At 42.3% G+C, this 26,664-nt stretch overlaps 1 protein-coding gene across 3 annotated transcripts in view; it reads right to left on the bottom strand.

The window, feature by feature from the left end:
- Nucleotides 1-309: 309 nt before the first annotated feature.
- Nucleotides 310-26,664, bottom strand: part of LOC102945466 (protein Daple-like) — a 53,055-nt gene continuing 26,700 nt past the window's right edge. For 2 of the 3 annotated variants that reach the window (XM_037891604.2, XM_037891605.2), the window contains 7 exons: nt 20,472-20,586; nt 19,044-19,228; nt 15,455-15,609; nt 14,059-14,221; nt 4,764-4,922; nt 2,370-2,537; nt 312-872 (listed from right to left, as the gene is read on the bottom strand). In XM_037891604.2, coding sequence (XP_037747532.1) covers nt 705-872; nt 2,370-2,537; nt 4,764-4,922; nt 14,059-14,221; nt 15,455-15,609; nt 19,044-19,228; nt 20,472-20,586 — 1,113 coding nt within the window. In that variant the 3' untranslated portion in view covers nt 312-704. Of the gene's footprint in view, nt 873-2,369; nt 2,538-4,763; nt 4,923-14,058; nt 14,222-15,454; nt 15,610-19,043; nt 19,229-20,471; nt 20,587-26,664 lie in introns of all 3 variants that reach the window. The other variant, XM_037891606.2, reaches the window with a different exon arrangement.

The raw sequence follows: 26,664 nt of genomic DNA, 5'->3' as shown, positions 1-26,664 counted from the left end.
TAAGAAGTTTGTGCATATGTTTAGCTGTTACCCCCAGCTAATTCATTTCCTTTGTTTTCTTTATCCATTCTTCCCCAGAGGGGGGTAAAAGGGCTTGAGGGCACCCCACAGGAAGGAATTCCCAAGTGCGGCTTCCTGGGTTCCTAGGGGTTTTGCATTTGGGTGGTGGCAGCATCTACCCATCCAAGGTCAGAGAGAAGCTGTAACCTTGGGAGTTTAATACAAGCCTGGAGTGGCCAGTATTAATTTTTAGAATCCTTGCGGGCCCCCACCTTCTGCACTCGGAGTGCCAGAGTGGGGAATCAGCCTTGACTGCTCGTGACAGAGCCTGCCACCTTGGTTAGGACAGGAGTGATGACTGCATGGGGCTACCTTTGCAATTACACCAATGCCACTCCTTGAAGTGGCCAAATGGGTTGCTTTTTAATTAATTTGAAGCCAGCTTCACAAGGGCTGAGCATGCTGCCTCCACTCAGGGTTCTTAGCCCATCTCCCCAGGTTCCAAGTGATTCTGATAGGATCTAGTTTCATTTGTTGTGTAGAAATGCAGAATACTATTCTTGAAGAGCAGTATGCTTTATTTAGGTGCCTCAGGACATGCTCTTTTTTACAATGGGAATTTAAGAAACTAATTGTTAGTGTCCATTTCATTTTTAAAATTATTAGGTTAGCTCACTTTCAGTAACTGCTTCCCTAAATAGAGCTTATTTAGCAGGTGACTTGTATGCTGTTAGAATATTGGAGAACTCTTTCCATCTTTCTCTCTGCAAGCTATGCTCTGTTTCCACTTGAGATTTCAGACTATTCAGGTCATAGGACATAGTACTAACATGTCCATGCATGCGACGGATTTCATCTTCTTTCTCCGAAATCTAGGTAATTTGAAAAGAAAAAGACATTAGCATTTAATTCTGTAGAATGCAGTTTAAGGCCTAGTCAGGCACTTTGCCCTAAAACTTTTTTCTAGGGTGAAATTTGATTTACAACAATACATAAACTGAACTAGTGTAAATGTTACTGGTTCCTAAAGTTACATCATCTAAGCCATAACACTTAACCCTACTTGTGTCAAACTTTGAGTAATCTTTCCTTTCAAGCTGCTGAAAAGGACGTATCTATAATAGATCCCTTATTTTGTATATTGGCCTTTTGGTTTACATGCTTATGTAAATAGGATATAGAGTAAGACAACACTCCAATGGCAAGTAAGAGTTATGCACAGAACTACACAATAAAAGGTATCACTTTGCCCAGATTCTTCCTTGAATGTGATCTTTATTTTGAATGAGGTAAAAGGGCATGGAACGTATGTTAGATGTGAAAACTAGAGCCTTGCGTATCAGTAAATCTGTGAACCATAAATCCTGTTAGAAGCAGACTTTCTTCCTTGGATTTCTTGCACTTTCCGAAGTATCTCAAAGCTGGAGAAAAAAGACTGGACTAGATAGACTAACCACTGGTCTGATTTGATAATGGCAATTACTGTTGGTACGCTGCATAGCGTACGTGTTGTGACAGACTGACAACCCAGCAACCATAAGGGCAAACGTTGCCTTTATAAATCTGATTTTTGGCTTTGGTTAGTGGCTTGGTTCAAACGAGAACAGGTGTCCTGTTATCACAAGGAACAACTAACCTTATTTAAACTTTATAGACAGTCTTCAAAACATTTCAGGTACATCCCTGATAGGTGTGACACACTGCCCTTGCCAAGTTGCATGTCTCTACTGCAAAGCATGGACGCACTTGGAGCTTCTCAACTAAACAATTGTTTTTCCCATGTTAAATTTTTACAGCAGTGTTTCCCCAACCTAATTCGGAAAAGCATTTGGGCTGGTTTGGCTGAAACTTTCCCCCAAAAATTCAGCTTCAGTAGACACCATCGGAAAACCCACAATGTTAGTTTGGTGAAATTATAAGCAACTGAAAACAGGGTCTTATGCATCCGATGAAGTGAGCTGTAGCTCACGAAATCTTATGCTCAAATAAATTTGTTAGTCTCTAAGGTGCCACAAGTACTCCTTTTCTTTTTGCGAATACAGACTAACACAGCTGCTACTCTGAAAAGGGTCTTATGGAAAGCTCCAGGCTATCTTGTAACTACAGGTGTTGCTAACTGCATTGCTTACAATAAGAGGCCCTGGACTCGATACTCCAGATTTACACCAGCATAAATAAAAAATGCTGGGAGTTATTTCACTTATCTTGACATAAGCCTAGAAAAGAGAATTTGGACTGTCTGTAACTAAATGTGGTTTTAAATTACCACTTCATATTTTTTTCTATAGCATCATTATGAAGAAGGGTGACCCACTTGTAGGGTAATATTCCTACCACTTCTTTTTTTTAAGAAGCATGAATTTATTTACCTGTTTATGTAACTGAGAAATATGTTCTACTAAATGAGTTTTTTCTGTTCGCAGTTTCGAATTTTCCAGTTGAGCTCTTGACCATCTCCTTTCTAAATCTTTTTGCTGGCTCTGAAGTGACTGTCCATTTAGATTTACAGATTTCCTTCCTTGCTGGAGACGTAGTACCTATTGGTACAATGAATGGACTGACTTTGCATTTAAATTCCCAAAGCATTGTAGAAGCACTAACAAACTGATATTTCATTTCCTGTGCTTTCAGATTGCTCAGCAATCTAATTTAAAGATGGCAGTCACCCTCTTTAGTAGGAGGGTAGAGGCAGTCTTAACATTTTTCATTCAGAATAATGTAATGACCAGCTACAATCAATGCAAGAATTTAAAACTTGTGGTAGAAAGTCAACAGCCAGTGAAAATGCATTACCCACTCATTATTGCCATATACCAAAAAATTTCCCTGAAAGAATCTTCTCGAGGTCTCCCAGGGAATTTTTGCCTGTCTTAGAGTGTAAATGCAGTGGGGTAATGTTCATTTGTTTTTTACAGGCCTAAGAACACTGTCTCTGCCGGGGGTCTCGACCTTTTTCTTTCTGAGGCCCCCCCCCAACATGCTATTAAAAACTCCATGGCCCACCTGTGCCACAACTAATTTTCTGCATATAAAAGCCAGGGCCAGCATTAGGGGGTAGCAAGCAGCGCAATTGCCTGGGGCCCCATGCCACAGGGGCCACCAGGAAGCTAAGTTTCTCAGGCTTTGTCTTCAGTCCCAGGTGGAAGGGCTCAGGGCCCTGGGCTTCAGCCCCATGCGGTGGGACTTTAGCTTTCTGCCCTGGGCCCCAGCGAGTCTAACAGTGGCCCTGCTTGGTGGCCCCCCTGAAACCTGCTCCCAGCCCCCCAGGGGTCCCTTGACCCCTGGCTGAGAGCCACTGGTCTATGCTCAACAAATAAGCTTCCTTTTTTAGGGAGATGGGAGTACTGTCCAGTCATCTTTGCATTACCTAGGGGTTTTTTTTAATTCAGATTTATAAAATAAGCTATTTAAAGGTGCTGGATAGACAACAGAATTGTCAGAAGTTAGACATAGTGCCTTATTTAATAATTTCCCCACAAAAATTGAGAGTTTTATATGATGTCTTAGTGTTTCTGTGCTGTTTGTGAATGTCTTTTTTTATTTTTTTTTCCATGTGTGGGAGAACTTATACCTTTGACTTTACCTGCAATTCAAATGATTTTCAAAATGACTCTTAGAATTGTACACAAATGTCTAATTCCTACATTAGTATGATTACATGTGCAAATAAAGATGTTTGTATGCACCGTGAGTTCTGATTTGTATCCAATTGCAGTAACTGAAGGCAACAGCATACTAATTTGTGCAGGTGCAATTATGAAAATCAGCTCCATAATATTCAAACTGAGCTGATCGTGGCAAAACTTATACTAATGAGCATGCAAATATGATTAGATTAATCTAGTTAGTCAAATAACTGAAGACAGACTTGTAAATATTTTTGAGCATATATTGCTCTTATTTGACTTGCTCTTAACTTGAGAACACTGCTGCTATTCATGAAAATATTTGTCTTGGTTTCTCATTTGTATCAAGATTGTTACAATCACTCCTAGCAAATACTAGTGAATAGCTCAAGAGACAGTTTTTGGACTAAACTTTCAGGGGACAAGTTGCAGGTTGTTTTGCAAATTATTCAATGAATACTTTTGAGTGCCAAATTAATTCACAGAGCTCAGAATGGCAAACCAAAAAATACCTCACTTGATGAAATTTTTGGTTTGAATACTGTTTTGGAACAGCTCTCTGAAACAGTTGGGCTGTAGTGTTTTTCGTAGTCCATATGGTCATATATTGTAGTGTAGTCCATATGGTCATATATTTTTTTTTTAGTACAGTTGCACTAATTTCATATGCTATAATTGCAAATGAAATTTTGTATTTCTTGAACTTATACAACTTCCTTTCATACCAAAGGATCCCAAAGTATTTACAGAATGTGCATGTAGATTATCTACTTTGGAAGGCTAAGGGACTGAGTCAGCTTTGTTGGAATTTGAACTTCTGTGCTTGGGAGTCTAGATATTTCCAAAGTGAGCTCTATACAACTCCGTCATCCATTCTAACATTATACAAGAGCTATTTTAATGCAATGTAACCCTAAACTGGCAACCTGTTACCAATTTTACATAGGTCAGGTTTTGATTTTTTTAAGCTCCTTTTTGAGCTTAGAATTTTCATTGAAAATATTAATCAAAAATCTAACAAGGGAGGAAATTAATCTTTTACTTGAACTCCAGCTCTTTAAAGGTGTTCAGATGCCATTGGATTAGTATTGTATTTAATGCAATTAATTTGAAAAACTCAAAACAAATATGTAATACCTGCTCTTGTGCAGTAAGAGCCTTCTGTCTTTCATCCTGCAATAGTCTCTTCAGGTAAGTGAGCTCCATCTCAAGTTGTCGTTCTTTCTCCTTTTCACAGGCTAGTTCAGAAATCCTCCTTGTATGGCAGGTGCTTTCATCCTCTCTCAGCTGCTTCTCCTACAGCAAATCATGCATAAGTCTTTTATACCTAATCTATCTTGGATGACTTTTGCAGAAGTTAGAACTTACTCTCACAAAACGCATTTTTACAGACCTGCTTGCAGATGATAATGCTTGATAGGGGGAGATTAGAACCGGATGGAAAAGGGACTCCAGCAAATAGTATTAGACAAAAAATGCAAGAAAGAGACATAAACCATATTGTTCTCAACTAAAGAGAAATTCAAGGGAATAGAGGGACGTACTGTGAATACCTATGTAACAATGCTTGGTACAGCACTGAAAAGGTCTGTTGAATGCCACTGAAATTTTAAAGAATAAGACGCCTGGAGAGAACAGTAATTGTAGCTAAAGAATGAGTGCAAAAAACAAAGATAAGATCAGAGCTGCGGAGAAAAATCTGCTGAGAAATGTGTCACTCTGGGAGATAAGTTTCAGAGTAGCAGCCATGTTAGTCTGTATTCGCAAAAAGAAAAGGAGTACTTGTGGCACCTTAGAGACTAACCAATTTATTTGAGCCTAAGCTTTCGTGAGCTACAGCTCACTGCATCGGATGCATTCCGGGGAAAAACTGAATGCATCCGATGAAGTGAGCTGTAGCTCACGAAAGCTTAGGCTCAAATAAATTGGTTAGTCTCTAAGGTGCCACAAGTACTCCTTTTCTTTCTGGGAGATAAGTGAGTTAAGGAAAGAGAGTTAGGAGTTAAATGGTTCACTTATGCAGAATGTTAAAAACTTTACAGAGTTCTGAAGGGATTAAGTAGGTTGGTGTAATAAAAGGATGGAATATTAAATAAGGAGGAAAAAATGCTTGTTTGATAAAGCCTGGTTATGGCAGTACAACTTAGTGCAGTCTTGCTTGGTGGAACCCTGGTAGTCAAACAAATTGTGTAATAGGAGCCAAGGTGGTAACCACTACCATCAATATGCTTTTGTCCCCAGAATCCTTTACAGCCATTCTGAAGGAAAATGGGCCCTTTTCACAAAGGAATAGTCTGTAAATAATCAGTTGTAAATTACTTCTGTAGGCAGAGACACAATCTGATTTGAATCATTGGACTATGGATAATTTAGTCAAAAGTATTTAAAAGAAATAAGGAGTTCCCATTTGAACTTGGCTGCCTCCAAATGTACAAGTGGGGAATGCAATCTGGGTACATTTGTGTAAAAAATTTATTAGAGCAACACAAGGAGTGTTGAGCAAAATATTTAAAAGAACTAAATACATTTGTGTAATTGTGCAAGATTTTAAACAAACACTCTTGGCTTGTAAACCCCCATTTTGTATGTTGAAAAATAATTGGCTTTTTAAAAGGTTCCACTAAAAATCCATTTGAATCTTGTGTTCAGAGTTGCAAAACTGATCCTTTTCGAATAGCTGCCAGTGTTTCCTGGCAGTCTTTGCTAAATTTAATTCTTTTCCCCCTCAAGCCAAACACAAGTAGCTGATGTTATCTGGCTTTGTTACCTCAATGTTTTTATGAAGTTCAATGTCTTTTAAAATAAGGACTAGTCATTAGCAGACATGGTTGTGGCTATGGCAGGGATGACTAGAACCAGACTCTGGATCCTTTTTGTAGTAATGAAATAGCAGCTGAAAGAGCTGCAGGACAAGAATGAAAAGTTAGAGCAAGTGCGCCTCTGGAGTACCAGCAAGATGAGGTGGTGGTCATAAGAGTAGCAATGTTAGGGACACTGTGCCTTAAGGTGGCTCTGAGTACTTAGACAATTACTTTGATAGGGATACACGGAAACTCTTTAAGCCCAAAAACAGTTATACTTCACGGGAAAATTAATATGGCTAACATGACAGACAAATTGGAGAAAGTCCAGAGAAGAGCAATGGAAATGATTAAAGGTCTAGAAAACATGACCTATGAGAGAAGATTGAAAAATTGGATTTGTTTAGTCTGGAAAAGAAGACCGGAGGGTGGGGGGCTGGGAGAAACATAACAGATTTCAAGTACATAAAAGCTTGTTACAAGGAGGAGAGAGAAGAATTGTTGTTAATCTCTGAGGATAGGACCATCAGAGGAGTGAAGTTTTGGAAGAGCCTTCCAAGGGAAGCAGTGGGGGCAAAAGACCTCTCTGGCTTTAAGATTAAACTCGATAAGTTTATGGAGGAGATGCTATGATGGGATAACATGATTTTGGTAACTGATCTTTAAATATTCATGGTAAATAGGGCCAATGGCCTGTGATGGGATGTTAGATGGGGTGGGATCTGAGTTCTACAGAAAATTCTTTCCTGGGTATCTGGCTGGTGAATCTTGCCCACATGCTCAGGGTTTAGCTGTTCGCCATATTTGGGGTTGGGAAGGAATTGTCCTTCAGGGCAGATTGGAAGAAGCCCTGGAGGTTTTTCGCCTTCCTCTGTAGCATGGTGTCAAGGTTCCTCCCCCACTCTGAACTCTAGGGTACAGATGTGGGGACCTGCATGAAAAAAACCTCCTAAGCTTATCTTTACCAGCTTAGGTCAAAACTTCCCCAAGGTACAAAATATTCCACCCTTTGTCCTTGGATTGGCCGCTACCACCACCAAACAAATACTGGTTACTGGGGAAGAGCTGTTTGGACACGTCTTTCCCCCCAAAATACTTCCCAAAACCTTGCACCCCACTTCCTGGACAAGGTTTGGTAAAAAAAGCCTCACCAATTTGCCTAGGTGACTACAGACCCAGACCCTTGGATCTTAAAAACAATGAACAATCCTCCCAACACTTGCACCCCCCCTTTCCAGGGAAATGTTGGATAAAAAGCCTCACCAATTTGCATAGGTGACCACAGACCCAAACCCTTGGATCTGAGAACAATGAAAAAGCATTCAGTTTTCTTACAAGAAGACTTTTAATAGAAATAGAAGTAAATAGAAATAAAAAAAAATCCCCCCTGTAAAATCAGGATGGTAAATACTTTACAGGGTAATTAGATTCAAAACATAGAGAACCCCTCTAGGCAAAAACCTTAAGTTACAAAAAAGATACACAGACAGAAATAGTTATTCTATTCAGCACAATTCTTTTCTCAGCCATTTAAAGAAATCATAATCTAACACGTACCTAGCTAGATTACTTACTAAAAGTTCTAAGGCTTCATTCCTGGTCTATCCCCGGCAAAGACAAAATATAGACAGACAGACATACCCTTTGTTTCTCTCCCTCCTCCCAGCTTTTGAAATTATCTTGTCTCCTCATTGGTCATTTTGGTCAGGTGCCAGCGAGGTTACCTTTAGCTTCTTAACCCTTTACAGGTGAGAGGAGATTTCCTCTGGCCAGGAGGGATTTTACAGGGGTTTACCCTTCCCTTTATATTTATGACACGCCCCCCAAATCTCAGCTAGGGTGAAACACTGGCTGGGATTTCTTCCTGGAGCTCTAGGAAAAACAGAGTTAATAAGACACATGCATCTCTAAATATACTACCAAGTACATAAAGACTAACAATATTTTCTACATCTCAAGGACGATTTTAACCAGTTGATTCTGGGAAACTTTCACGGGAGAGTGCATCAGCCACTTTGTTAGAAGCTCCTGAGATGTGTTGGATGTCAAAATCAAAATCTTGGAGAGCTAAACTCCACCGAAGAAGTTTTTTGCTATTTTCTTTGACCGTGTGAAGCCACTTCAGTGCAGCATGGTCGGTTTGCAGGTGGAAACGCCGTCCCCAAACATATGGGCGTAGCTTTTCCAGAGCGTAGACAATGGCGTAACATTCTTTTTCAGTGACTGACCAGTGGCTTTCCCTCTCAGACAGTTTTTTGCTGAGAAACACTACAGGGTGGAATTCTTGATCAGGTCCTTTCTGCATTAAAACTGCTCCCACACCACGCTCGGACGCATCTGTGGTTACTAGGAACGGTTTGTCAAAGTCTGGGGCCCTTAGTACAGGGTCAGACATGAGTGTCGCTTTAAGCTTGTTAAAGGCCTTCTGACACTTTTCGGTCCACTGAACCGCATTTGGCTGTTTCTTTTTGGTTAGGTCTGTCAGTGGGGCGGCGATTTGGCTGTAGTGCGGTACAAATCGTCTGTAATAACCGGCCAAGCCTAAGAAGGATTGAACCTGTTTCTTTGACTTTGGGACAGGCCACTTTTGGATAGCATCCACTTTGGCCTGTAGGGGGCTGATAGTTCCTTGACCCACCTGGTGTCCAAGGTAAGTCACTCTGTTTAGGCCTATTTGACACTTCTTAGCCTTAACAGTTAGTCCTGCCTCCCTTATGCGCTCAAGGACTTTTTGTAGATGTTCCAGGTGGTCTGCCCAGGAGTCCGAAAATATGGCCACATCATCAAGGTAGGCGACTGCATATTCTCCTAATCCCGCTAGGAGACCATCTACAAGTCTTTGGAAGGTGGCGGGTGCATTTCGCAGCCCGAAAGGGAGTACATTAAATTCATACAGCCCGAGATGTGTGGTGAAGGCTGACCTTTCCTTGGCAGATTCATCTAGCGGTACCTGCCAGTACCCCTTGGTTAAGTCCAAGGTAGAGATGAACTGGGCCCGTCCCAGTTTCTCTAATAGTTCATCTGTGCGTGGCATTGGATAGTTGTCTGGGCGAGTTACAGCATTTAGCTTACGGTAGTCCACGCAAAAACGTATTTCCCCATCTGGTTTGGGAACTAGAACCACTGGAGATGCCCATGCACTTTCAGAGGGGCGGATTACACCCATCTGGAACATATCCTGGATCTCCCGTTCTATAGCAGTTTTAGCTTGAGGAGACACTCGGTAAGGTTGGACTCTAATTGGGCGAGCATTACCTGTGTCAATGGAGTGGTATGCCCGTTCAGTCAGTCCTGGGGTGGCTGAGAACGTTGGCGCGTAGCCAGTGCACAGCTCCTGGATCTGCTGTCGCTGCATACGCCCAAGGGTCATGGAGAGGTTCACCTCTTCCACACCACCAGCACATTTCCCTTCGTAGTAGACACCTTCAGGCCACTCAGCGTCGTCTCCTCCCTGGGCTGTAAACTGACAAACCTTTAATTCTCTGGAATAAAAGGGCTTTAGAGAATTAATATGGTACACCTTAGGCTTTCGGTTGGAGGTGGGGAATGCTATGAGATAATTAACAGCTCCCAGGCGCTCCTGGACCGTGAATGGCCCTTCCCACGATGCTTCCATTTTATGGGCCTGGAGCGCCTTTAAGACCATGACCTTAGGAAAAACTTCCTAACTGTCAGGGTGGTTAATCACTGGAATAAATTGTCTAAGGGGGTTGTGGAATCTCCATTATGGTCTTGATAATACTTAGTCCTGCCATGAGTGTAGGCCATTGGACTAGATGACCTCTCGAGGTCCCTCCCAATCCTATGATTCTATGATTTCATGGCAAATAAAGGCGAACGGTTGCCCTATGGAAGGAAGGTGCATTCCCTTGGAACATGTAGTGTATATTGTAAAAGGGGTAAAACAAATGTAAAAACATTCTCTTTAATTAAAATCCTATGGAGGCTCCAAAGAGGAACCACAAAAGGTTGTTTTTTCTTTTTCAGATGGCTGTGCGTTTTGGAAGCAGACTCCAACCCAGCACCAAGATCAGTGCATATAAGAAATGAAGCTTAACCATTAACACTGTTATGCACAAGTTTTGTTTAACTGCAGTGTAATGTAAATGTGATTAGGAAGTAAAAACCTATGTGATGTGTTGTAAATGGAGAAAGAATAATTAAATAGAATAAAGAATATATTAAAACTAATCAATTATATAAAAGATTGAAATGCCCTAGATTTGAAACAAATTCAGCTAACAGCTTAGCATTAAATCTATTAAAGAAATATTGTTCAATGATCAGTTTATGAATGTGCCAAGTGTTGTTGAATTTCACCAATCTGCAGTTACTGGGGTTTGGTCAAAATTATTAAAAACTATTGAAAGGACTTTATGGACCAAAAAGTAAACTTTTTTTAAAATACATAAGCCTGCCAAGGTGGGGCAACAATGAAACTAGAGGGAGCTTGACATGGAAGCTGGTCTGACTGGGATTGGTATGTCGCTCTGAAACCAAGCTGGCAGAGATGATGTGGGAACCAAACAGTTCAACAGAAGTCAGCCGCAGACGTACTACAGCCATTACATGAGCAAGTGTTTCAGCCAGAATTAGCATCTAAAGTATTGTGTTTTGAAAATCAACAAAGCAAAGAATTTATTGATAAGTTTTACAACATGGTACGTATTAAATAGTTAAAATGTTTTTTAATATACAAGATAGGAAATTAACTATCATGAAAGGTAAAAATCAAAACCAATTACATGCAGTATATGGGTTACGCTATGTAAAGTAGTAAAGACCTTAAGTGACAAGAGGCAACCTTCTTTGTTCTATATTGCCACAGAAAAGTTAAAAATTTCATGCAAGGGAGGCAATACTAATTGGTACAGGTTAAGAAAACTAATGAGGGTCCAATACCATGAAGTTTGGGCGTGGATGGAACATTGATCACAGCATTTCCAGTGAAAGTATTTTGGAAAGCACTACAACTATGGTGTGGAAGAAGTTTTTTTCCCTTCTCAAGTACTGCTGTAAGACAATGCAAGGTCTGGATAGTCCCAGAATTGTACGACTGTTTGCACATAGGGGACACTTTTATATGTGCAGGTGCAACATCTTACAGACATAGTTGCTGCCATGTGGGTTCACTTTGGAGGAAACAGCCTCCAAATTGTACAGTATGGCTGACGCACAGGGATGTTGGTAAAGTAAAAACTGCCTATGCTGGTGATGACCAGTATTGTGTGGTGGCTGAAGAGGCCCCCACCTGGTATGGACCCAGAGAATGTTATTTTAATTGGTCTATACTCTGTTTCACATCTAGATTTCCTGTGGTGATAAATGGAAAGATTTTGTATATATTGTACCATATTTTCATAATGTAATTAAAATAAAAGCAATGTTAAAATTACCAAAGGATACTTTAAAGACAGAGAAAGTTTATTGGGTGGGATTACACCCTGGGGAGTCTGCCGGAGAATGTGTGATTGCTCCCCCAGTTTGTACTTTGAGCCTAATATTAATGGTGGGTCAAATGATCACAACTACTGTGGTCTTGCAGATATGTTGCTGGTTGGTAAACGTGAAAAAGCACAGAGAATGGAGTAAGATATGAATGAAACAAATACTAACATAAAAACCAAGAAAATAAAAGGAGTGGAAATGTAGGGCTGGCTTTGACACAAGTAACTGGCCTCATTTCTTAGTGGGCATGATTGGGAAGGTGAATGGAAGGTTACATAGTAAATAGGGGCTTGACAGGGTGTATGCTGGAATCAGAATGTCTGTGCTAGCTAAGATAAGGAAGAAGCACCCTGGTGCATAGGACAATGGATGAGATAAACCCAAATGTGAAGATCAGGTTATACATGAAGAGTGCATGGATAGAGCATGCTGTACAGCAAGTGGTTCTCAACCTATTTACCATTTACCAAAAAAAATACTATTTACCGGAGATGCCCGGAGCATCATAAGTGCTCTGTGCGGTCGACGCCGCTGAGAGCGATCTAGCAGGTGACCGGGTTTTTTTTGGTCTGCTCTCATTGAGGTGATGAAGCTGGCTGTTTTTTAACTGGCTTCTTAGATTTTGGGGACCTCTGTGATGAAGGGACTGGGAACCTTTGTCAGGAAAGTCCTTCTTGTCTCGGGTTGGAGGCTGCTCTCAATGATTTTTTCAGTAATATAAGTTTCAGCCTCCAGGCCCTATCTCTTCGTGCCCTAGCTTTTAATTAAGAGCAATGGGCACATTTCGGGGGAACATGAGATTCTCCCGGACACACTGAGTGTGTCCATCAGACTGGGATCGCCTCTCTGCAGGTCGAACATCTTTTAAAACCCAGCAAATCAGGCATTCCGAAATAAACTTGCTATGGGGAAAGCTAAGGAAAAACATTCTTTTTTAAACAGGCAAAGCTGAACTGAAGCCTAAATTATCTAAACACTAAACTTTCTAACTATCTAAGACTTATCTAACAAATGAAAGGTTTTCAGCAGGACTGCTGAGCTCCGTCTCAGGCCGGGGGTGGTTGAGAAGGAACTGAGGGCTCCCGGTTGCACGTGCTATACTTCAAGTGCCAACAGCTGCAAAACTCTGAGCGAAGGCGCAGGGATGCACCATTACCTGGAGTGGAGCACCCACAGGGGGACACATCTCGTAGAACCTCAGTTACTCACCTTGTGCAGTAACTTTCCCTTCTCAACCTATTTACCGTTGTGGGCTGCATCCAATACTACCTGTATGGCCCTGAGGATTTCACATGGGCCGCAGCTCTGTGCAGACTGGGCTGAAGGTTGAGAATCACTGCTGTACAGGGATTGGTTCCTACAAAGTAACCAAGCCAATCGCAAAACTTGTGATGCAATATAATGTGTAAATGTATACAAAGGAAGAGGTTTTCTGAGTAACTTTGGATGTGTGGTACGCACTATATCCACCCCCTACACTTCAGTCTGATCAATTCTGTAGTTTTGCTGTATGCCACCTAAAGATTCCTAAGGAAGGAAATCTGGAGTCAAACTGAGTTTTGGGGAATCCTAGTTGAAAAAGGTTTGCAGGGAATCCCAACACCCTGTCCCAAGTGAGACTGCTATGCACAACTTTAGTACTAGTGAGCATAGTGCAGAGTAGCACAATGTATAGTTGTAGTGGGAAAACACATCTGCAGTGTAGCAACTCCAGGAAGGAGGGTTATGCTTATTGGGTCCAGCTGATTTAAAAGCCACAAGATGTACAAAGATTTTTTTAAAAGACTTTTTAAAAAACAGTTCTTAAAACTGTAAGGGTAGTCATTGTCTTCTACTTGCTGTTGAATGGCTTTCTTCTAGTGTATGTGTAATGCATCCAACGAAGTGAGCTGTAGCTCATGGAAGCTTATGCTCTAATAAATTGGTTAGTCTCTAAGGTGCCACAAGTCCTCCTTTTCTTTTTGCGAATACAGACTAACACGGCTGCTACTCTGAAACCTGTACGTGTAATGTGCCTCAGGTAGCATGTGACCAGGATGCATCACGAATTTGGTGCTCTGGTTGGATCTTTAGTTTCCCCGGCTTGGGCTGGGTACTGACAGGGAGTGCAACATGAATGCTGATCCATGCCCCCCGTGGCCTTATTTAAAACAAACCATAAAAAAAACAAAACAACAACTTACTCTATCTAGCTGCCTGGTGGCTTCCAGAACTTGAGACTGTAAGAGGCCATTTTCTTTTGTCAGATATCCACAGTCTTCTGCCATTTTGTTACGTAAATATTTATCCTCATCAGCAGAAAGTTCTTTTTCTTTGAGCTGCTGTCGTAGTTTTTCAGCTTCCTCACTAAATAAAAATAGTTCCAACTTTAGCCCCAAATCCAATATTGCTGATTACATTTTATAAGGAGCAATCTTCCTGTAGTATTTTTACTGACTTTAAAGTTTGATCTAAATTGCAGTGATCCCATTTTCTGTGGAAAAGGATAGGCAAGTTTGCAGTTCATAGACTTTTCTTCTGTTTGTAGGACTACAATTTTTGTAAGACTAACTTGTGCCTCATGGGTTGATTTGATGCTTTGGTAATGTTTGTAAAAAGACCAGCTTGTTTTTCTAATCCATTTATACTGATTCCTGAGCTGTCCTGCCTCTTGTGCTGCTGTTCTCAGACCTACGGGGGCCAATTCTAAGCTTGATTAAAAGATTAGATTTTAAAAAAAAAACACCATCTTTTACTTTCTCAATTTGAACCAGTCTGGTGGTGGTCAAGAATTGCCATGATAGAATGTCTCTGGCCATTTAATAAGATCATTTACCATCTGAAATAAATGATATCCGCACACCACCCTCATGAATTCCTCTAGCCAAAGCATCTTGGAGTTGTACAACAGAATCAGAGCAAGTGACACCAAGATTCTTAATCGGATTCACTCCAAACAAATCCAACACATGAGGACACAATAGAGAAGAGTGAGCTTCCTATCTCCCCCCGTATACAAACCTCAGTCTTCCCAGGATTGAAGACAACAAACGGGGGCCCGTATTCTCTGGAACTGACCACTGTAGAGACGGTCATAACATCAGCCCCATATATCAGGCAGTTACTTGCTGTGTGGTGGAAGCCTAGCTCTTCTGGGACTAAGCCAGGGAGACACATGGATAGTCTCCATCTCATGCCTCAGATATACCTCATGTGCCCATATTGCCCAAACCGCCACCATAATTCACAACTCCATGAGAGTCTCAATGTAAAGAATAGGCGACTTTCCTCACACTCCTATGAAGTCAATGTGGGGAAGCTTAAATTGTTCTGGCTGATGATATGCCTGGATAAACACAGGTTTTTATTGACACTATTATAAAATTGTCTTAAATGCCAAATTCACTTTTTTTAAAAATGCCCCCAAATATAACATGCTCTCCACATGTTCCATTATGTCAGTTTTACTAACACCAAGGGCCTTGTTGCCACTGGAAATTGCAGATGCTCAGCACCTCCAAAGAATGCCCCCCCCCGCCCAAATTAGCTACTGAAATAAGTAAATCACAAGCTCTGATGTAGAATTGCAGATGTCCCTACCGAAGTTCTTTAGCAATATGCTGCTCCATGGACTGGGAGCTAGTGAAGTATTTCTCCTCCAGCTGGTGGAGCAACGCCTGCACTCTTACGCATTCTGATCTATTTTCCACAAGCTTTGCTTCCGTACTCTGGTGTTGCTGAATCTGCCGGTGGAGCTGAACATAACCATGTAGAGATTAAAGACCCCGTGAGCATGGAAACCTGCCTTTCCCAATTTTTTCCCCTTTACCGTAATGTTGGAAGCACCGGCCCTATTTCTGGGAAGCAAAAGGGGCTCTCTGAATAGTTCTGTTAGCTCCAGCTGTGAGCGCTCTGTAGGCCACCGATGCTGTGGATCATGGACAGATCATCCTTTTCTTTTAATCGTTACATGCAAGAGGGTCACAAAACACTTTTCTATACTAACATGGGGGTCATGGTATGGGGAAGGCTGAGAACCACTGCTCTAGGGTTTGCTAGACCATTTTCATTTCTCCAATGGGGATAATACTTAACTATTCTACTTCACAGGGTATTGTGAGGCTCGTATTCATCAAAGTACTTTGAGATTCCCTTATGGAAATCACACTAAGTGCAAAAGCAGTATTCCCAACTTGAGAAGTGTTCTAGATAGGGTGCCGAATGCCCGACAGAAATGGGGCCTCTGCTAGTGTAAATGTCTGTTCTCCACTGCTGTGTGCTGACCGTGAGCTCTCTGCTGTAGTTGTAAAGTCTGAGCATCTTGAAGAACCATGATGTCTCCTCCTTATCTTAGTATTGGGATAGAGAACAGTTTAGGTATGCCATTTTTCCTCTTCCTCCTGTTCTACAGAAGCCTCCAGTGGAGATTTTCAGAGGCCTAAGGGAGGCCTCAAACGTATATTTAAATTGAGTGCTGTTTTAGAACCATCTTTGTATCTCCTAAGGGTGAAATTGAGAAGAAGCACTGACAGATTTCTGTGCTCTCTAGACAGACAGGGTCAATTTTAACTCTCTGGCGTAAGCTTTATACAGGTAGATATCTATGGACTTCAGTAAGGCTGCAGGTATTTACAACAAAACTGAATTTGGTGAAATAACTCATTTTTAATCTCTCTCTTCCTGTTTATCTGGTTGCTGGGATTGTGGCTGAGAAAGGATTGTATATTCCCCGACCCACACTTACCCTGTATAAGAATAGTATTCAGGCAAAAACTAGAGCCATCTGTATGTGTGGGGTGGGTTGTTACATTTTGTGTGTTCTCTGCTACTGAGAAGCCAGAAATAATAGTTTAGTTTTTCCTCCCACACTTGAATATAGACTAAATATTATCCTGAGTTTAAATTGATGCTGATCAGAACTTCCTGAACTTTGACAGAATAGGTAAAAAATTAAAAAACATTTCTCTCAGCTCTTGTCTAACTATATGAAACGCTTTTTTGCAGCAGAAAATCAAGATAAGTAATATGGGGAGTTGTGCCACAATGGATTTTTCCCAAACAATATTCCCTAAAAATGTAAGGCACATATACTCATGTAATTCCTTAGCAACAGCATTTTGTGTCATGTCCTATGAAATGAAATGCAGTATTGTGATATTCCAAACTGCAGGTAGCAATCCATAAGTGAACTGTGGCAAAGTGAAGCCAACAGCCAGCTTGCACGGGACAGCCACAAATGAGGTGTTCTAAAGAGCTTTCAGTTCACTGATAAGCAATGTTTGAAAAAAGTGTGGCAAGACATTTACGTTTGCAATACACAAATGTTCAAAAAATCTTTTCAATAAGAATGGGAATAATCCGTTTGCAAAGACTTTTGTTAATTGTTTTTCCTTTTCTCCCCCCTCCCCCCAGCCATCTCTATCCTTCATGGTTGGTGGTTGGCAGCAGCTAACAGACCACTTTCCCCATTTAGCTATTCACTGAAGTCTAGCTAAATTACAGCAAGTCATCGGATTTTGTGTTCTGGACTGTCAATGACAGACCTGCAATTCAGCAGGAAGAGAGTAGAGGCCTGTTTAATTTGGCAGACAAAGGCAGAACAAGATCCAATGGCTGAAAGCTGAGGCTCAAATTCAGACTAGAGACAAGGCGTAATCTTTTACAAGGAGGGTAATTAGCCATTGGAACAACTTAACGATGTAGTGGATTCTCCATCACATGAAGACATAAATCAAGGTTGGATATCTTTCTAAAAGGTATGGTCTAGCTGAACCAGAAATTATATAGAAAACCCTTGGTGAAATTCTATCACCTGAATTAGGCAAGAGTCAGACTAGAATCTGACTTGAAAATCTATATGAATTTCTGAGTGTTGGTGTAGTGTACGTGGCTATTCCTTTCCCATGACTTCACTTGAAGGGTGAATAGTATTATTTTTTTAAATGTAAACTGACCCAATTTCAAAGGGTTGAGAGAAATGTCTGCCAGGGAATTGTCAATAAATATTGTGGATTGTTACTCCGTGTTGTGACTTTTATATGGGCAGATCTGTATAGTGTGGGAGTAGAGGTAGCGACTCATTTTCTACAGGTGCGGAATCTGATGCAGAAGTATGCTTCAAAATCTAAACATTTTGACAAAAAAATGAACAAATCCTCCACATGAACCACTGCAGGAGTCTGCAAACAGGCAGCATAAAAGCTGTGAGCTGTCTCACTTGTATTAATGTGATGTTAACACTTAAGCCTAACAATGACCATTTAAAACTCCCATATGAATTAGCCCTAACTTAAATAATCAAGGTAATCTAAACTAAGTGACTAATCTATTTCTAATGTGGCTCTTTATCTAGCTATCGTGTCTATGTGGCCAAACTTTCCTTTATTTTGTTGATTTTTCTTTTTGTGTACTAGTACAGAGTCCCTGCTCTCATGGGTTACTCTATGCATCCAAAGATTCCTAAATAACTGCTAGATAAGGGAGACCTTATTTCAGTCTAAATTCTTCACTCTAATTTTTAGAACTCTTGAATAAAATCCAGTCTGTCAGACCTGAATCCTGATTAACCAGAAGCAGACCTATACTGTGAAGTCTGTTGACTTCAGCATATGGACCCTGATTCAAATCCCTTATATGCATGCTTAAAATTAAGCATGTGGTTTAAGGGCTTTGCTGAATCGTGGCCATAAAGACTAAAAATCAAGGAAGCTGACAGACCCAGTCTGCACGTCTTTGATTATGCTAAACTGTTGACTAGCTCAGCAGGATTTAGTGCACAGAGACTTAGATGCTGAAATTCTGATTGTCTGTCTATTATCTGGAGAACCGTCCAGCAGGCTTTGAAGTCCTCCTGAGATGATGCTCATGATGATCTCAACTCCCGACTGTCAAAGTTTTGGGTGTTCCTTGACACTTTCAAGTGTACACTAAGACTTTGATATTTGGGGGAAATATTCCGATAGTGAGAAATTTAGATCTAATTATACTGTGTGGATGCCTTTGAAAGGGAACGGTGAAAGCTTGCCCTCCTACAAGTACTTTCAAACTAGGCCAGATGGGGTGGGGGGACCACCCTGCAGGAGTGGATTGGATGATTTAACAGACATTCCCCATTTCTAACGTCTAGACATCTGAGAGTCTGATGTATACATTTAATTATGAAAAGGGGTATTTAGCTAGGATTACTTACTTGGTTTTCCAAATGATGGAGATCATGCTCTCTTTCTTTCATGGAATTCATGGCCCTCTGTAGCTCTTGCTGGACTCCTAGTAGTTCTGCTTCTTTGTGTGAAATGTCCTGAGTGACAATCTCAGCAAGTTTCTTCAGCTTTATAACATCCTCCATTAATAATAGCTTTTCTCTAGTATTGGCATCTGTGTGAAATCACCAGTCTTTCAGATGCTAGTTCCATAAACTAAAATCCGTTTCCTTTCAGTCTGCACACTGAGTTCTGAAACTGCTTAGTGGGATGCTCAAGTGACTAGTGGTTAAAAAACCAGAAGATTACAGAACGTTTCGATCTAGAATGGGCCTGTTTTACTATGACATACTATAGACCAGGGGTTCTCAAACTGGGGGTTGGGACCCCTTTGGTGGGGTCATGAGGTTATTACATGGGGGGTCGTGAGCTGTCAGCCCCCACCCTAAACCCCACTTTGCCTCCAGCATTTATAATGGTGTTAAATATATTAAAAAGTGTTTTTAATTTATAAGGGGGGTTGCACTCAGAGGCTTGCTGTGTGTACAAAAGTTTGAGAAACACTGCTATAGACTGTGTTAAATAATAATTTAACCAGCACCACCGTTATTTTTAAAAAAACATAGTCACTATTAAGACTGTAATGAACTATTTCTCTTATGCATGGAATGAACTCTCAAACTGCCACTCTTCTTATTAAAATCCCTCCTAAAAATCCTCTTTCATATTACCTAAAAGAAGAGAGCAAACTTCATCAGACTGGCCAAGGAGGTATATGGAACCAGCAAGATATGCATGTGCCAAAACCAAGTAACCATGAGATTCTATTCCTTATCCTTCACCCCTTTCTCCAAAGGGCTTGTCAGCAGTGAGAACATGTACCCATTGCAGACAACACATGTCCGCAAATGGCTGAACTTAGCTGGTGCTCAACACGCTTAACTGGAAGTAGTTAAAATCTCCAGTTACTAAATAAAAGTAATCAGCATGATGAAATGGAAATAGCTGCTGCTTTTAACTGTGGTCTCTAAAAATGGTGCTAATCGTGGGTTAATTGTCTGTATCTGTGGTTACAACATTTTCCACACCAGCTCAACTGCACCTGTTACCAGCAACACATCGATCTCCTGGTATAGGCAAGGCAATATTGTTTGTTATGCTCACTAGCTGTCATGTGTTTGATTAGATGCCTTGCCTTTTTCCTTCTGTACACATCTAGCACAATTTTGGTTTCTGTGAAAGCTTTTTCTATGACAGACTACTTTCAAATATTCCAAAATAACCCTCTGGTATTTCCACTTCATCCTATTTTATTTAACATACTCATTCATATACATAATTTGTCCGGGATAGGTATGTATTTTTCTCTAGGATGAGCTATTGGATAAGTACCACACATGGGAATCATCCTTTACTACCTGATAGAATTTGCAGATGTTTATGCATGGCTTGATTTTCTGCATCAAAAAACTTGGTGCTGTTCTCTTTCTTTCCAAGTTCCAGCTGAGCAGTATTTATTTCTGACTGTAATTCCTACAAATAGGAATAATTAAGAATAAGACTTTTTATGTGCTCGACGATAACATAAATTTACTAATCTTGAGGGTGCTGAAAGGGTTCCGTATTTATACTAGGAAAAATAGGCAAGGGTTAAAAACTGAGAAACAAAGCAAGGAAAAAGGGCCTAGGCTGTGCAAAATAGGTAAGTATTAAATAAATAATTACAATTAAAGACTCCACTCTTATTGGATCCATTCTTTACTCCCACGCTCACAAAGAATTCTAGTGCAGGAGCAGGCAAACTTTTTGGCCTGAGGGCCACATCGGGTTTCTGAAATTGTATGGAGGGCTGGTCAGGGGAGGCTGTGCCAAACAACCAGGCGTGGCCCTCCCCGCTCACCCCCTGATAGCCCCCCCCCACCCCGGGACTCCTGCCCCATTCACCCCTGACTGCCTCCTGCAGACCATCCAACCCCTCCTCTCCTTCCTGACTGCCCCCCGGGGCCCCTGCTCCCATTCAACCCCCCCATTTCCGGCCTTCTGACCACCCCGACCCCGATCCACATCCTGGCCCCAACCACCACCCCGAACTCCCCTGCCTTCTATCCAACCCCCCACTTGCCCTCTTACGCGCTGTCTAGAGCACCAGTGGCTGACAGTGCTACAGCCGTGCTGCCCAGAGCACCAGGACAGGCAGCCGCGCCGCCTGGCTGGAGTCAGCCACACCACAGCGCAGCACAGAGCACCGGGTCAGGCCGGGCTCTGCAGCTGCGCTGCCCCCGGCAAGAGCTCGCAGCCCCGACGCCCAGAGCATTGCGCCGGTGGTGCAGTGAGCTGAGGCTGCGGGGGAGGGGGAACAGCAAGGGAGGGGTCGGGGGTGAGTCTCCTGGGCTGGGAGCTCAGAGGCCAGGCAGGAGGGTCCATCTGACCCCTGTAGTTTGCCCACCTCTGCCGTAATGGGATTCCTAAATACAAAGTGTACCAGCCACCTGTGAGCAGGCATGGCCGCTATAGGTTTGGCAATACTCTTGCTTCCCAGGAAATGTTCACTTAATGCTGGCCTTCAAGTAGGATTCCTTCAGACTTATGTGGATACTTCCCTTCTAATTAAGTTCTTATTCTGTGCACACCCCTCAAGGTGCCTGTTGTGTCTGAGGGAAGCTTGTGTATCCCCTGCTACTGGGTTTATTATACTCTACAGTATAAAAAACAGGGTCCCATTTAGTTGCCCACAAACTCAACAAAACTGAAGCTAACAAGAAACTTAAACACTTAACCACACACAGTCAGCAGCTGGCCACAATACCAATCAGCCTTCCTGTTTTGTAATGAAAACAAGTCTGTACAAATTCCAACTTTCTTTCAGGAAAATATAGAAATACCTATGCTATATATGTAGCTGTATGCATTCATATACCTACTAATCTCTTGTCAAATCACTGATGTCACTTTTGCCTGTAAAATGCTTCATAAAGAAAAATCCACCCGTGCACATAAGGAAGTCCTTCAGTAAGTTTCTTCCAGAAGCTGGGATAGACCGTAACAGCGAGATCCTCCAGTGATGGTGATTTCATTGCACCAGTCCATTATATTGTTAAAATTTGAAAAGAGTATCTGGTGCCTTTCATGGTGCACAACCTCTGCAAACTGAAGTTGCAGTCATTAGGGCCTCAGTGCCACAAAGGACCCATGACTTCACTGGGACAATTCAGGGGCATTAGGGGCTGTCTGTGTGGCTCCTTTTGCTGGAGTGGAGATTGAAACTGATGGTCACTGGGATGCTTTGTTCAATTTTCTCCAGGAACTTGAACTTAGTGTCAGATAATACCGCTTTGCGATTGGTAGGGAAAACAGAAGACAATGGTTATTGCTCCTTGGTTTTCATACAGTAAATCTGTAAGTGTAATTTGTCTTTCTTTTGGATTTGGTGGTAAACAGATGAATGTCTAATGACAAGACAAAAGGCGAAGCTATTGATGAGCCAGTGCATATTTTAAATGGTTTACAGCTTGGATTGTGTGGAACAGAAGGACATATAACACAGACTTTAACCTAAGCATTTTAGTTCTGTCCTCAGCTGCACTTGAAAAGCAATGGAATTGCATGGGGGTAACGGAGGCCAGAACTTGGTTTTGTAGATAAATTCCCACTTGTCACTGTAAGGAAATGGGGGTCAAAACAAGCCCTCTATAAATGCTCATACTAAACCATTAAAATCTTTTTGCACTCTTGTTTTAGGGCCCGGTGCCTGAATCCTGATCCTTTTCTCTCTCATTAGCTTCAGTGGGAGTTGGAGTCCGCATAGGTTGCCAGCGCCTTGTAGGATCAAATTCTAAGTGGAATATAGAAGATGGGGCGGGGGGGGGGGAGATGAATGGCAGTGGGAGGCTTCTGCAAACATTAGCCTCTATTGAAAATTGTATTTCTCACTAATAGCCAACAAACTAAATGGGAAAAATCCGTGTGGCATTTGTAAGATTTTTTTCTCTTCTGGTTAGAACCAGAAAGGTATCACAGCTGGTTACGCAGAAATACCCAAATCATATTTTTTTTTATACGTAGCCGGAAGCATGAAACATTCCTTTAATGTCATCTTCAAGTGGAACTGTTCTTCACGCAGCTGTAGCAAGTTGCTTAGGGCAGGTCTACGTTTAAAAAGTTGCAGCCGTGCGGTTGCACCAGTGCAGCTGTGCCACTGCAGTGCTTCAGTGAAGACGCTACTATGCCAATGGGAGAGCGTCTCCTGTCGGAGTAGTAATCCACCTCCTCAAGAGGCAGTAGCTATGTTGACAGGAAAAGCCCTCCCGTCCACACAGTGTTGTCTACACCAGGAATTAGGTTGGTATAACAAGTTGCTGCAGGGTGTGAATTTTTCACACTCCTGAGTGATGTAGTTATACTAATATAAGTTTGTAGTGTAGACCTGGTCTTAGAATCATACAGCACCCACGCCTTCCCCTCTAAGTATGTTAAGCGACAAATCTTTGATTCCAAGGGTTTAATTATCTACCATGTCTTTTACTCTCTAGTAGTGAAAAACCAAGAATTGTTAAAGACTTGTTCGCAGTTACTGATATAATCAGAACCTACTCAGTATGCGGCTGTTGACCTTCTCACGCCTTGTGACATACTAAATTATAGCCCGATGGAAAAATTACATGGGAAAGAATGAATGATGCACATGTAAATTGCTTCACTTCTTGTTTCATGTAAGCAAGCAGATTCCTTTACCTAGAAAATCCTTCTGACAAGTAAATGAACCTCAAGGTACTTTGCGGCCTGGCACAGTTTTACTCCCTTTGTTTTTTCTCATACTTTATTTATGAGCTGCCAAGCTCTTGCAAGGGAAAAACAGTGGCTTTTTCTCTTAATATTAATACCGTATTCGTTATTGGAGGAAATCGGTTTGATTAAGCTAATTGGGGTACTCAGCAACTTCTAGTTATGGTACTACAAAATGCAGTATAAACTTAAATATCACTGTCTCCCTTTTCCTGTTCAGGTTATAAAGAAGCATGTTTATCAATAAAGACAAAGGTCAACAGTGTTACTAAATTCAGACTGGGCCTCCAGCCTGCAAACACTTATGCAGATGCAGTCCTATTGAATAATCCATGCATAAAGTTCAGCACGTGAAGCAAAAGTGTGCTTTTCATAGGGGAAAGGACGGATGATGTCAGTGCCACCGTGCTCTAAGAGCTCATGATAATGACAGTTCAAGTTTCAGTTCCAGTTTTTGTTGTAGTTAAATTAAGTACGGTAAGTTAAATCTACTGCACCGATGTGTTTAGAGTACTTGTGTCAGCTGGTATTTCCTGCTGAATATCCTGCCCCAACCTCAAACAAAAAAAGTCAATGTTCATGAAATGAAACCGATGCATTTCAAAATAGGAGGTTTAAAGGATTTTTGAAGCACTGTACTTTTTAATGAAACTTGTGATGTATCATTTTAACAAAATGAAGAGATAACAGGAGCGTGGGTCTTTGCCCCTCTGGACGCAGTCCTTAAGGCTCAGCTCCACAAAAGGCCTTTGGCATTGCAGTGCTGAGTGTGGTGGAGCTAACTTTTAGGTTCCTAGAAAATCACAAGAATAGATTGCAATCCACAAAGCCTGGTTAGGCACCTCAGCTCCCCATGCAGTGAATGGGGTCCTTAGAATGAGATCAATAACAGCTAGCACACTGGGCGGGGAACTGCTCAAGCTAGCCAAAGGACGATGGGGATGAATTAATCTTTTGTGGGCCCCAGCGCCTGGATCATGGCCCTGCCCCCTGCTCCACCTGTGCCTTGCCCCAAGACCCTTCCCCCGAGGCTCCACCCTGAGGCCAGGCTCCCACTCAGCCTCTTCTCCCACCCCATCCTCACCCCGGCACAGCCTGCTACTCACACAGGAGGAAGGGGGTGAAGAGCAAGCAGGAGCCAAGCAATGGGCAGGGTCTCGGAGGGAAGAGGTGCCATTGTAAATCTGGTACTGAAGGGAGACACTGGCCATAGGGATATGTGCTAAGCTTGCCCCCTCTCTCAGACAGTGGCCCAAGTCCAGGGCCACACAGAGTTTTGTAGGGTCCCCCACCCTTCCCCCCCAAAAAACCCCAAGCGTGCAAAAACACTGAGGGGAGGCCCTGGGGAGGGGTGGAAGGGTTTGAGAGCAAGCCTGCCCTGCAGAGGCAACTCCTGCTCCAGGTGTTATAATGCCGCTCAGGTTTGGCCCAGCCACCCCTTCATCAGGGGGTGGGAGGGTGGCTGGGCCAAACTTGAGTGGCACTACAACCCTGTACATCAGGTCGCAATGCCACTCGCTTTGGGGCCTCTCTCAAACGTGGAGCTTAGGGAAAACTGCTTTTTTGCCTGCCCTCTTCCCTGCCCTTCCCAGGTGACCCTAAGTCCAGGCTGCAGGGAGGCACCTCTCTCTGCTAGTGACCCATGAATGGAAACCCACTGCCTGGAGTTAGGTGCCTTAGACACCTAAGCAGTTTCTTGCGGGAATTAGTTCAGCATCTGCCTCACACCACAGAAAATAGCAGTGGTGGCGGCAGCTAAACCTACCATTTTATCACTCTCAGCCCAGGGATTAGCATACTCATGTGGGATGTGGGAGACCCAAGTTTGATTCCCCACTCTCTGCCAGAGGAGGAAGAAAGGACTTTAACAGGGGTCTCCCTCCTCTCCCTCTAGGAAAGAGGGGGAAATTGCCTGTAATGTGGGAGACCTGATTCAAGTGCCTTAACCACTAGGCTGCAAGTGACAAGGTAGGCAGTGTCCCTATCTCTTCCTCGGGTGGCCATTTTGAATGAGACCTGATCTAGTAAACAGCCTCTGAGCGTTCCTACTGGACTGGGCCTTGCACACAAGTTAGGTGGGTGAAGCCTGTCTTCCCCGGTGTGTGAAAAGCTCTGGGGCTTAACTGAGGAGCTAGGTACTTAGAAAGAGGTAGCAACCCAGGGAACTGTTAGGCCTGGTCTACACTACAGCGTTAGGTCAAAGCAAGGCAGCTTATGTCAACCTAACTATGTAAGTGTCTACACTAAAATTTTGCTCCCGCCAACATAACTGCCCCACTCCACTGACTTAATAACTCCTCCTCCACATGAGGCATAGAGTCAATGTTAGTTAGGTCAACGTAGTGTCAGTGTAGACACTTTGTTGCTTATATCGACTGTTACTGGCTTTCAGAAGCCATCCCACAATGTCCCATGCTGACAGTACAATCGGTACAAGCGCTGCCCGTGAGGACACGCACCACTGACACAAAGAGCAAAGTGTAGACACTCACAGACGATTACTGTAATTACTGTGGTGGCTGTATGCTGATGTAAGTTAGGTCGACTACATTTTGTAGTGTAGACATGCACTTAGACTGAAAACTTAGGCACAGAGTGAGTTGAGGCACCTACAGGGTTTGGTGGGAGTTTTGTGGATGGCAGCAGAGCCAAAACTAGGCCTTAGTTACTTAAGCCTGAGACTTAGGTGCCTAAATACCTTGGTGGATCCCGGCCCAAGTGCCCACAGTAGAGAATCCATAAATTTGGCCAATCTGCACCTTTGATCTCTCTACCGCAGTTTTCTCAAACGTAGAATAGGCATAATACATACATTGATTTAATTAATGT

This window comes from Chelonia mydas, chromosome 2, assembly GCF_015237465.2.
Source record: "Chelonia mydas isolate rCheMyd1 chromosome 2, rCheMyd1.pri.v2, whole genome shotgun sequence".
In the NCBI taxonomy this organism is placed as follows: Eukaryota; Metazoa; Chordata; order Testudines; family Cheloniidae; genus Chelonia; species Chelonia mydas.
This window is presented reverse-complemented; position numbering and strand designations above follow the sequence as displayed.